Source organism: Geotrypetes seraphini, chromosome 11, assembly GCF_902459505.1.
Source record: "Geotrypetes seraphini chromosome 11, aGeoSer1.1, whole genome shotgun sequence".
Classification (NCBI taxonomy): Eukaryota; Metazoa; Chordata; class Amphibia; order Gymnophiona; family Dermophiidae; genus Geotrypetes; species Geotrypetes seraphini.
The window spans coordinates 6,655,802-6,668,225 of record NC_047094.1 but is presented as its reverse complement, the minus strand read 5'-3'; the positions used below and the strand labels follow the sequence as shown (position 1 = coordinate 6,668,225).

Sequence of the window (12,424 nt, the reverse complement as noted above, 5' to 3'; positions counted from 1 at the left end):
GAATCCCCACGAAGGTGGGGAGTTCCGAGTCCGGGGCACACTCCCTGGAGGGCGACCTCGGTCTCGAGTATTCCCTCGGGGTGTGCGGAGTCGAGGTCCGATGCGGGGCCGGGGTCGACCCACCCGCTTTGGCCTGACTCGAGGATGGCTTCTTTGCTGAAGGGGATGGAACAGAGGACTTACCCGAAGCTGGCTTCGATGACGACGGCTTCGAAGATGAGGGCCGAGGCGACGCCGAGGCCCCCGAGGACGCCGAGGCCGAGGTCAAGGCCGGGGCCGAAGCCGGGGCCGACGTCGAGGCCTTGGGCGGCGCGTCGACGGCGAACAATTCCGCCATTCTGGCCTTACGGCGACGGAGGGCCCTGTTCTGGAAGGTAGCACAGCGATCACACGAGGCTGTTGGATGTTCGGGCCCAAGACAGACAATGCACCACCGGTGAGGGTCGGTGATGGAGAGTAGTCTCTCACACCGGCTGCATTTCTTGAATCCCGTAACAGGACGGGACATCGACGAGAAAAAGAAGAAGGCCGGGAACGACCGACGTTCCCCGGCTCAGGCTTCCGGGAGCCCCCGGAGCCCAACGAAAAACAATTATTATTTTTTTTTTTTTTTTTTTTTGTAAGACGGACGAAAAATAAAGCAGCACCGCGATTAATCCGATCAATAAACAAACTAAACGCGGCAGCTAGAAGGCAAAAACACTGGAGCTCAGATCCACAGGGCTTTCTTGCTCCGCGGAAAAATTTGAACTGAGGACCACGAGGTGGGATGCGCCCCCTAGTGGGCAGAAGGCACGCACATGCGTGGTGCAGTGTGCAAACTTGAAACTTCTAGCAAGTTTGCTTGAAAAGCTGTCCGCGCCGGGGCTCCGTAGATGACGTCACCCACATGTGAGAATATCATGCCTGCTTGTCCTGGGATAATATTATTTGCGTTTTTTTAAATATTGGCGGGCCGGCTCTGCCCCGAACCCCTGCTTCCCCCTTTAAGCCTTACCTGGTGGTCTAGCGGGTTTTCGGGGCAGGAGCGATCTTCCCACGCTCACAGGAAACGGCGCGAGAGACTACGGGAGCTCAAGGCAGCCATTTCCTATGAGCATAGGAAGATCGCTCCTGCCCCAAAAACCCACTAGACCACCAGGTAAGGCTTAAAGGGGGAAGCGGGGGTTAGATATTATTTGCGGTTTTTTAAATATTGGCGGGCCGGCTCTGCCCTGCCCCGAACCCCCGCTTCCCCCTTTAAGCCTTACCTGGTGGTCTAGAGGGTTTTCGGGGCATGAGCGATCTTCCCACGCTCACAGGAAACGGCGCGAGAGACTACGGGAGCTCAAGGCAGCCATTTCCTATGAGCGTAGGAAGATCGCTCCTGCCCCAAAAACCCACTAGGCCACCAGGTAAGGCTTAAAGGGGGAAGCGGGGGTTAGATATTATTTGCGGTTTTTTAAATATTGGCGGGCCGGCTCTGCCCCGAACCCTTGCTTCCCCCTTTAAGCCTTACCTGGTGGTCTAGCGGGTTTTCGGGGCAGGAGCGATCTTCCCACGCTCACAGGAAACGGCGCGAGAGACTACGGGAGCTCAAGGCAGCCATTTCCTATGAGCGTAGGATGATCGCTCCTGCCCCAAAAACCCACTAGACCACCAGGTAAGGCTTAAAGGGGGAAGCGGGGGTTAGATATTATTTGCAGTTTTTTAAATATTGACGGGCCGGCTCTGCCCCGAACCCCTGCTTCCCCCTTTAAGCCTTACCTGGTGGTCTAGCGGGTTTTCGGGGCAGGAGCGATCTTCCCACGCTCACAGGAAACGGCGCGAGAGACTACGGGAGCTCAAGGCAGCCATTTCCTATGAGCGTAGGATGATCGCTCCTGCCCCAAAAACCCACTAGACCACCAGGTAAGGCTTAAAGGGGGAAGCGGGGGTTAGATATTATTTGCAGTTTTTTAAATATTGGCGGGCCGGCTCTGCCCCGAACCCCTGCTTCCCCCTTTAAGCCTTACCTGGTGGTCTAGCGGGTTTTCGGGGCAGGAGCGATCTTCCCACGCTCACAGGAAACGGCGCGAGAGACTACGGGAGCTCAAGGCAGCCATTTCCTATGAGCGTAGGATGATCGCTCCTGCCCCAAAAACCCACTAGACCACCAGGTAAGGCTTAAAGGGGGAAGCGGGGGTTAGATATTATTTGCAGTTTTTTAAATATTGGCGGGCCGGCTCTGCCCCGAACCCCTGCTTCCCCCTTTAAGCCTTACCTGGTGGTCTAACGGGTTTTTGGGGCAGGAGCGATCTTCCCACGCTCACAGGAAACGGCGCGAGAGACTACGGGAGCTCAAGGCAGCCATTTCCTATGAGCGTAGGATGATCGCTCCTGCCCCAAAAACCCACTAGACCACCAGGTAAGGCTTAAAGGGGGAAGCGGGGGTTAGATATTATTTGCAGTTTTTTAAATATTGGCGGGCCGGCTCTGCCCCGAACCCCTGCTTCCCCCTTTAAGCCTTACCTGGTGGTCTAACGGGTTTTTGGGGCAGGAGCGATCTTCCCACGCTCACAGGAAACGGCGCGAGAGACTACGGGAGCTCAAGGCAGCCATTTCCTATGAGCGTAGGATGATCGCTCCTGCCCCAAAAACCCACTAGACCACCAGGTAAGGCTTAAAGGGGGAAGCGGGGGTTAGATATTATTTGCAGTTTTTTAAATATTGGCGGGCCGGCTCTGCTCCGAACCCCTGCTTCCCCCTTTAAGCCTTACCTGGTGGTCTAACGGGTTTTCGGGGCAGGAGCGATCTTCCCACGCTCACAGGAAACGGCGCGAGAGACTACGGGAGCTCAAGGCAGCCATTTCCTATGAGCGTAGGAAGATCGCTCCTGCCCCAAAAACCCACTAGGCCACCAGGTAAGGCTTAAAGGGGGAAGTGGGAGTTAGGGGCAGAACCAGCCCGAATATTATTTGCAGTTTTTTAAATATTGGCGGGCCGGCTCTGCCAATACGGAGGGGGGGGGGGGGGGGGAGGGACAGAATCTTAAAAGGCCGATGCAATAGCCATGAAGCTCTCCCAAGGCCAGGCCAAGGCTTTTGGTAACGTCATCCTAGAAAGCCCCGCCCCCGGCGTCCCTAGCAACCGCGTCTCCTAGCGACGGAGACGCCGCGCCGCGCCGCCGCCAACTCCGCCATGGCCACCGAGGTGCTGCTCACGCAGCAGCCGACGCCGCAGACCATCCCGATGGGCGCCATGCCGCCCAAGGAGCACGAGGTGGCCTACAACACGGGCCAGCACAGCTCGTCGGGCCTGACCACGGCCGGCTTCCGCACGGCCAAGTACCTGACGGAGGAATGGCACCAGAACAACTACGCGCGCTACTTCGAGGCCTTCGCCGACCGCGACCAGTCCGAGCGCGTGCGCCACGAGGCCAAGAAGCTGGCCGACGAGACGGAGGCGCTCGCGCAGCGCACGCAGGCCGAGTCCACGCGCAAGCTGGGCGAGCGCCTGCAGGACTTCCACTTCTGGCGCTCGGAGCTGCGGCGCGAGATCGACGACGTCACGGCCGAGACGGACCTGCTGCTAATGCAGAAGCGGCGGCTGGAGCGCGCGCTCGACGCCACCGAGGTGCCCTTCACGCTGGCCAGCGACAACCTGCAGTGCCGCGAGCGCCGCCTCGGCCCCGACCTGGTGCGCGACGTGGTGGAGGTGGAGCTCCTCAAGGTGCGTGCGTGCGGGCGGGCATGCTGGGATTTGGAGTCCCAGCTCGCACCGGCCACTTTTCTTCCATCTCTTACCTACAAGTTTATTCATTTGATTGAAAAAATGCAATAAATACATAATAATATGATACATTTACTTATTAACTTATCATTCCTTCAAAATAAATGTAATATTTCTATTTATTTGGTATTTTATGTCACCTTTCATTCTAGGGTAGGGAGGGAAATAGGAATGATGATTTTAATATAGATAAAGTAATAAGGGGGATATAGGGAAAAAATAGTTTAGATATATTAAAATATATGTTGGAGGAATGATAAAATGTGTATGCAAATGTTTAATTGTAATGAATGTCTTTTTGTATTATATTATTGTTTATTTATTTGATTCCTTCAATAAAATGTTATGGTATAAAATACGGGGTCAGAAATTGAGGGAACATATTGAGAGATATAAAAATTTATTTTGAAGGAATGATAAACATTTATTAGAAGTTAATATGGTCAATTTGTGTTAAATTATTATGTATTTATTGTATTTCTTCAATAAAATGTTATAAAGTAAAGTACCTATTACATCTCTCAATATATTCCCTCAATTTCCGACCCCCCTTATCCTCTACCCCACATATCCCCCCCCCATTGTTTTAATATTGTTACAACATTATAATAAATGAATTAAACAGAAAGACAGTTCAAGTAATTTAGCACATATTAAAATCATCCTTCTTATTTCTCCCCTACCCTAGAACGAAAGGTGACATGAAATACCAAATACTGTATATAAAAATGCAAAGAACATTTACATAGTTTTAATATAAAGTATTAAGAATCGCTGCCTGGCTGGCTCAGAATGTCCTTTCCAATGTCAGAATTGACGTCGGAAAGAAGACTTTGTGTCGGCTTTAGCAGTAGCAGCAGCAGGGCGGTAAGATAGCAGCCGACCCAGGGAAAGGAAGGAGGGAGGCTTTTTTTTTTTGCGCAGCAGGGAGGGAAGGAGGTAGGCAGGCTGGCTTTGGCCAGGGAGCGAGGGAGAGAGGTAAACAGGCAGGCAGGCTAGCTTGGGGGGTGGGGGTGGGACAAAGTGTGGAAGGCGCACTGGGGGCACTAAAGACAGGAAGGGGCATTAAGGATATGGGTAGGAGGCACTGGGGGCACTAAAGACATGGGAAGGAGGCACTGGGGGCACTAAAGACATGGGAAGGAGGCACCGGGGGCACTAAGGACATAGGAAGGAAAGAGGGAGGGAATAGAAAGGGACAATTCTTGGGCCTGAGTGCAGAAAGAAAGAAATGAAAGAAAGGATACATAGACAGAAGGAAACACAACCAGAGACTCATGAAATCACCAGACAGCAAAGGTAGGAAAAATGATTTTATTTTCAATTTAGTGATCAAAACGTGTCAGTTTTGAGAATTTATATCTGCTGTCTATATTTTGCACTATATTTGTCTATTTTTCTATAGTTACTGAGGTGACTGAGCTCGCAGAGATGGGGCAGAAATGGGGTTTTTAAATTTTAGTCCTAGTAGTTTGCCGGTCCACAAAATAATTCTTTTATTTCTGCCGGTCCACGGGTGTAAAAAGGTTGATAAACACTGCTCTAGAATACTACAGCCTGCTTTTTAGTCATTGTCCACAAATTTGCTCATTGTACTCACTTCTGAAGAGCCTTCATTGGTTGCCAGTTCAGTATCACATTCAGTTTAAAATCCTATGCTTAACCCATAGAGCATTACACTCAGCTGACCCTATACACACCTTGCAGAGTTCATTGGATTCAAACTACCTTGTTCTACCTTCACCTGTAAAAGCTTATTACGACTTGACTAGATAAGTGTCTTTCTTTTTCTTAGCGCTTTCTCTATGGCATATTCTGTAATATCTACTCACTTTTCCTCTAGGAATTGGAACTGATCAAAAATGTTCAGGAACTTTTAAAAAGAACTCTGCAGCAAGCTGTGGACCAGGTCAGGTAAGAGGCTTTCTTGTGTCTTCTCTGGGAATGCTTAAGGAATCCATTAGCTATAACTTTAATCTGTTATCTTGTCTTAAACACAATGGTCATGATGTGACAATCAGTTTGAATACAGTTTATAAACTGAGATCTTCCTGCTTGTGGAACCATGTCACATTTTACAGTTCAGTTTATACTGGATGTCAAACCTCTTTTTATACACTCAAGTGAAGACACATTAAAAACAAATTAGAATCTAGGGCAGGGGTTCACGACAGCTATTCAGGTTTCCAGGGTGTCATCAATGAATATGCATGTGATAGATCTGTTTATAGTGAAGGCAGTGCATGCAGATCTAGCTCAAGCATATTTACTAAGGATATCCTGCTAACCAAAGACTGGGTTGAGAACCCCTGCACTAGAGTTAATATGACTCGTATCATCAGACTAGGATCAGTGTGTGTCTCTAGATCAATGGTTACTACTTGGGATCTGGGTTGCCACTGTTGGAAACAGGATACTGGGCTTGATGGACCTTCAGTCTGTCCCAGTAAGGTAATTCTTATGTTCTTATATGAGCCAATTAGAGGATAGTCAAGCCATTGTGACATCACTGGTGAGGTTGGCTCTTAAGCATTGGTGGAATGAGGCATTATGACATCACAATCTCAGCTCTGGAATGTTGGTACTCTTTGGGTCTCTGCCAGGTTGGCCACTGTTGGAAACAGGACGCTGGGCTTGATGGACCTTCGGTCTGTCCCACTTTGACAATTCTTATGTTCTTATGTAACTCGGTTCTCAAGGCACACCCAGCCAGTCTGGTTTTCAGGATGCCCACAATGATTCTGCATGAGATAAATTTGCAACCACCACCTCCACTGTATGCAGATCTATCTCATACATAGCCATTGTGGGTATCCTGAAAATCTGATTGGCTGGGTGTGTCCCGAGGCTAGGTTGAAAACTCCTGCCCTAGATTTGAATTCAATTTTAGTGTGTCAGCACTGGATGTGTGGAGAAGAAGTTTGACCTATAAACTGAGCTGTAAAACGTGACATGGCTTTACATAGCAAGAAAATCAAACTGCCTGTCACAGCTTGGACATTGCTCCAAATTCTGTATATAATGCCATAAGTAGTGCGCACAAATCAGTGTGCACAGCTGATTTGCATTCACAACTTAATTGTTTAGCAAGACCGATTGGCAATTAATAACTCTAATCTGGCTTTAGATGTAATTACTGGCAAGTACCGTGAGGCTACGGCTAGAGGTTGCCATTTTATAATAGCCACTATGATAGGCAGGAGAGACCACAGACTATATAGTGGCTGGCATAGTTGTGCAGGTACAAGAACCTTTATCTGAAATCCTGGGGACCAGGCATATTTTGGTTTTTGGAACTTTTTAGATTTCAGAATGGTAATGTTAAGTCAGAAAAAGACAGACCATAAATTGCCCCCAGACTTTTTTTTATTTCAAAATAAGGTAAACATTAAACACTTCAAACACAAACATGTTCCAAACCATGTGACTGGAGCAAACATCAAACATAAATGAAGCGTCAAATTTCAGTTTTTGGAGATTTTTGCTTTTCAGAATTTTGGATAAAGGATCTCGTACCTGTGTAGACACCCTAATCTCACCAGCTCCTTGCCAATAGTAAAAGCTCGCAAGAATAGTTTGATGACAGAAGTATCTTTGTAATGCTATTTCACACATGCTTTTACTACCATGAAGAAAGTTGTTCCTGGAGGCAGTGTTGGGGCCAGATATTTGGGATTTCCTAAGTATGCACATACATTTCCTCAAATTTGCTTACGTACTGTACAGGAGGGTGTAAGTATGAGGAGGTATTTTTGATCAGAAAGTACTTTCCCTTTGAAAACTAGTATAATTTGGAAGACTGTTACAAACGTACCCTCCTTGTGTAATGGAGTTGCATAGGAAGAGCAAACAGTAGGGCTGGTCTCAGTTAGGGCAATGGTCTTTGACCCGGGGGCCGCCGCGTGAGCAGACTGCTGGGCACGATGGACCACTGGTCTGACCCAGCAGCGGCAATTCTTAGGTTCTTAAATAAAGCCATACTGGTGATTCACTTGTTCTTTGGGTTCTTTTTCAGAGCAAACAGAGATGTCAAGCAGACTTTGGAGATGGACTGGTCTGATAAACGTGAAGCCTATGAGATCGATGATAAATGTGGCAGATTGAACAATCAGAGCACTGACATCCAGTTCCATCACAACTCATCAAGACTTGCAGATTTGTAAGGTTCCCTTTTTAAAAGCATGAAAATCTTTCTTTTTGGAAGTTATAAGCAGAGCAATAATCAAAGACATTTCTATAGTAGATCAGTGTTGTTTTTCTTGCAGAGGTAGGCTCTTTAATTATTGCCCACCCTGGCATCTGCCAGAAGCATAGCCATAGGGGGGCCTTGAAGACCAGGCCCTTCCCCCATTAGGAAGACCACATGATGGCAACACAGCTCAGCAGGAAGGCCAGCAGTTAAAGCAAGAAGTGAGTATGGAGCCTCAGCACCTGCAAGTGTCCACACTCTCTCTGTAACAGGAAGTCTGCATCTGAGTGGCGTAGATGACAGATCTTCAGTGCACACAGGTGCTGAGGCCCCACATGCTTTGTGTTTTAAGTGACAGCCTTCCTGCTATACTGTAGCTGATTCTTCTTTTGAATAGCCCATCCCATCCCTTGCCACCATGGTGTTTAATAGAAAAGATATTGAACCATGGATAGAGAACAGGGGATGTTGGATTATGGTAGGGGGGAATGAAGTGAAGATGCTATATTGCTGGAGAAGAAGAAAAGGTGGAAGACATTGGACTATGGAGGAAACAGGGAACAGAGAGATGCAGGGCTGTGGATGAGAGGGGGGATGCTGGACTATTCTGGAAAAAAGGGAGTGGGGAAATTCTGTGCTTCAGAGGGAAAGGAGGCAAGAAGAAAAGAGAGAAGACGCATTGGCCCATAAGGAGAAACTGGGCTACAGGAAAGGGAATGTGGACTATGGGGGAAGAGATGGATCTGGAAGATGACAGACTGGGAGAAGTAGAAAAGAGGGAATAGGGAGATGCTGGATCATGGTGGTGGAGGAGAAACATGGGGAGATGGGCTGGAGGGGAATAGAGGGGGGAGTGCTGGAGTAGAAGAAGGTGGAAGAGAGAAAGAGAAACGAGATGCTGGACTAAGAGGAAGGAAGAGAAAAAACGAGGGAAAATGCTGCACTAGGAGCAGAGGAAAAAATACTGAGGCCAAGCTGCCGCATCAAAGGGCCGGATCAACCTCCAGTGCCCCCCTCCCCCCCCCCGTCAGCCACCGCCGGCATGGAGTCTAGAAATTGCTGTGCTGCTGCTCGATCAGCAAAGGTGTGAGGGTTCCGGTTCAGGGCCGGAGGCTGAGGACCCACTCCTCTAATTACTCTGGGAATGGTGGCCGCTTCCTTCCTCTTGGATCCCTTGAACGGTTGCACTGGTGTGTGTGTTTGGATGGTTGGGGGGTATGATTGTGGGGTGCTTGGTCTATGCTTGTTGTGATTTGTGGCTGGGTGTTTGGGGCCTGTGTGTGTTTGTCTGGGGATTTTCTGGTACTTCAAAATGTCAGTTGTGTTGGACATCCAACTAAAGGGTTTTTGTAATATGCCTTATTTGTTGCCATGATTTTCACTTGTTGATTTCCCTGGCTGTTCAGCTTTTCTCTGTTTTTCCCCCTACTGGTTGTATGTTCTCCTTGCAATTGCTAATAAAGATATTTAAAAAAAAAAAAAAAAAGGAGCATAGGAGCCCTGAGGAAGAAGCCATGGGGGATGAATTTGGCAAGGAGATGAATGAGAGGAGGATGGGTATAGACCTGGGAAGGAGGTAAAAGGGGATGGTCTGAGGCTTGATGAGTATAAGAGACAGGAGAAAGTGCCTCCAGAAAATGACCAGAAGGGAGAGAGTTGTGGACTAGGATGGAGTAAGAGATAGAGAAAAATAGATGAGGGCTGGGGTGAAGTGAGTTCAGAAGGTGGAAATCTGATAATAGAAAGAAGGTGAAAGACAGAAAGGAATAGCATGCTGCGAAAAGAGTGAAGCAGTAGAAATAGGAAGGCTAGACAGAGAGCAAGTGTGAGGACATGGGCTAGAAAGGCAGAAGAAGAGATGGAAAGCTGTTAGGTAGGTAAAAAGAGAAAGATTGAAAACTAGCATTGAGAAGGAGGTAGAAAAGAAAGCCATGGAGGAAAAAGTTGTAAAGATTAAAAGACTGGAGGAGAGATGAAAAATGGCAGCAAACCCTGGAATGAGATTAGGAGAACAGAAACAGAAGAAAGCAGAAAAGAGAAACTGAGACATCTTAACTGGAAAAATAAAATGCTCAGGCAACAATGGTGAAAAAAAATATTTTTATTTTATTATTTGGAATATACAAAAAAATAGAGAAGAAACTGCACAGATTACCAGAAAAAAAGAAGAGCAGAGATGACCAGAGTGGCAGAAACCACTATACAGTAGTAATATGGCAAAACTGTGTTGGATTCTTTTTTTTTTTTTTTTTTTTTTTTTTTATTAGACGCCTTTTTACACTGAAAGTATAATTATAATTAAGGAAAGGGGGGTGGTAAATAGTTATATTATAGGTTCAATCAATATTTATGAATATAATACATGTATGATATTTTTGAGAAATTTGCATTTCTGATGTTTTTATGTTTTGTTCAGTACAAGCGGAAATGCAGTGCTTGCAGAGTCTGACTTCTTGGGGTTTCCAGTTCAATTTGTTCTGCCTTCATATCTCTATTCTATCTGCTATGTCAAGATGTATATGTGCAAACTTTGCTCTGCATTAACTGCATAGCAGCCATCCCCAAAATACGGGGAATACCTCCAACAGATGTTTTGCCAGCCTCCTCCTCATCTCTAGTCCCCATTCTACCTACCTATCAGCTTTCCATCTCCACGTCTCATGCTTATTTCCCCTGCCTCATTCTTTTTTTTTTTTAAATTCGTTTTTGAATTCTTACAAGTGAATTAAACATAATACAAACAATTTTCACATATCACTTGTATTTACAAACAAATAGTCTTTATCAATATTCCTAATTCCATATGATATACATTTCCCACCCCATCCCCACATATGTGCTACCCATGTGCTAAGATATCTGATCATTAGAGTAATTAGTCAATGGTTCCCATATTTTTTTAAAATTATGAAGATTCCCTTGTAACGCTAACACCTTTTCCATCTTATATATGTGACAAACTGAATTCCACCAAAATGTATAATTTAATTTAGTATAATCACTCTTCATATCTGTTCCATATTTACTGAGCGTCTGTCTATTTTTTGCATGTGTGACTAAAACATGCTATTCTGTTGGCATGCAGTTTCTGTGTAGAAATCTGTGTTAGACCCAGCTGATCTGTTTCCTCAGTAATGGGTATTGCTAATGAATTAGTATGCGTTAAGTGCCATGCAACCCATAAGTATATAATGATGTGTTCTAAATCTCTTAGTGCGTCTTAATAAAAAGGCCACTTAGTTTTACTTTGATCATTGTTGCAAACACCATGGGTAGTGGACCCCTATAATGTGTATAGCGCTCCTGGAATTGTGCAGGTACTTTCTCTGTCCCTAGTGGTCTCACAATCTGCTGTGGGGGGGGGCATTTTACCCCAATAAATGTAGTGTTAAGTGACTTGCCCAGGGTTACAAGGAGCTGCAGTGGGAATTGAACCCAGTTCCCTAGGATCTGGGTTCAATTCCAACCATTAGGCTAGGAAGTGGAGAGAAACTGAGGAGACAAGAGAAATAAACTCTAGCTATAGGAAGATAAAAAGGTAGATTCGAGAAAAAGATGAAACAGAAGAATCAATGGCAGAGTTAGATGAAAGGGGAAAAACAGGATGAATGAAAAAAACAACAACCCAAAAGCAAAATTGAGAATGGCGATCCTGGAAAAGAACTTAAGAGAAAGCCAACAAGCAAAACTGATAGGCCAGGATTAACCCAAATTGTCTGCTCTGGAATTGTTGACTCCTGGCTGTTTGTATAACTTCACTATTAATAAATATATATTTAAATTTTTAAAAAATGATCAGACGAAGCTATAAAATATTTATTTTCAATTTTTAGAGCATGAAAAATGTAAATTTTGAAAATGTTGATTTCCTATATCTTGCTCACTACAGAAGGAAATGCATTTGTTTCTTTTTCTTCAGTGTTCCACTCTTCATAGGGTCCGCTTTTGGGGTGCTTCCATTTTTTAATCTTTTTATTTATTTTTAATTTATAGTTTCTGGTTCTATTGTAAACAAGGAGAAGGATAATGTTGACATGTAGGTTCTGTGTAGCAAGCTGTAGCAGTCTGCCTTGTTGTGTTAGATAAAAAAGTGATACCATGCATTTATCAACTGTATTTTATTATTATGTACACTTTTTGTAAAATTTGAAAATAAAAATATAATGGAAAAAAAAAAAAAAAATAAACTGGAGGTCAGTTACTGACTTTTCATAGGAAGGGTCGGTGCAGTTTGAATTCTTGGATTTATTGTTGGTATGGTATAGTAAGCTTCTGAGTATCCGTTTTCAGGCTTAAGTTACTCTGTTTTTCTCTATGCTGCTAAATATTATGTGAAGTATGCACAGAGGGGAGTAAAAGGTGAGAGATGGAGAGTTAAGAGGAGGGAGAGGAAATAAATAGGAAGGAGAGATAAAGAAAGGAGAGGAGGTGGAGGAAAGAGAGATGGAAAAAGGCGAGACAAAGAGGAAAGCAGACCTGAAAGAT

General features: G+C 45.6%; 1 protein-coding gene across 1 annotated transcript in view; it reads left to right on the top strand.

Annotated features, from left to right (window-relative positions):
* The first annotated feature begins 3,119 nt into the window (after window positions 1-3,119).
* Window positions 3,120-12,424, top strand: part of TEKT4 (tektin 4) — a 52,039-nt gene continuing 42,734 nt past the window's right edge. Inside the window, exons 1-3 of the mRNA XM_033914063.1 lie at window positions 3,120-3,690; window positions 5,594-5,664; window positions 7,766-7,909. Of these exons, the coding sequence (XP_033769954.1) occupies window positions 3,160-3,690; window positions 5,594-5,664; window positions 7,766-7,909 (746 nt within the window). The 5' untranslated portion in view covers window positions 3,120-3,159. The remainder of the gene's footprint in view (window positions 3,691-5,593; window positions 5,665-7,765; window positions 7,910-12,424) is intronic.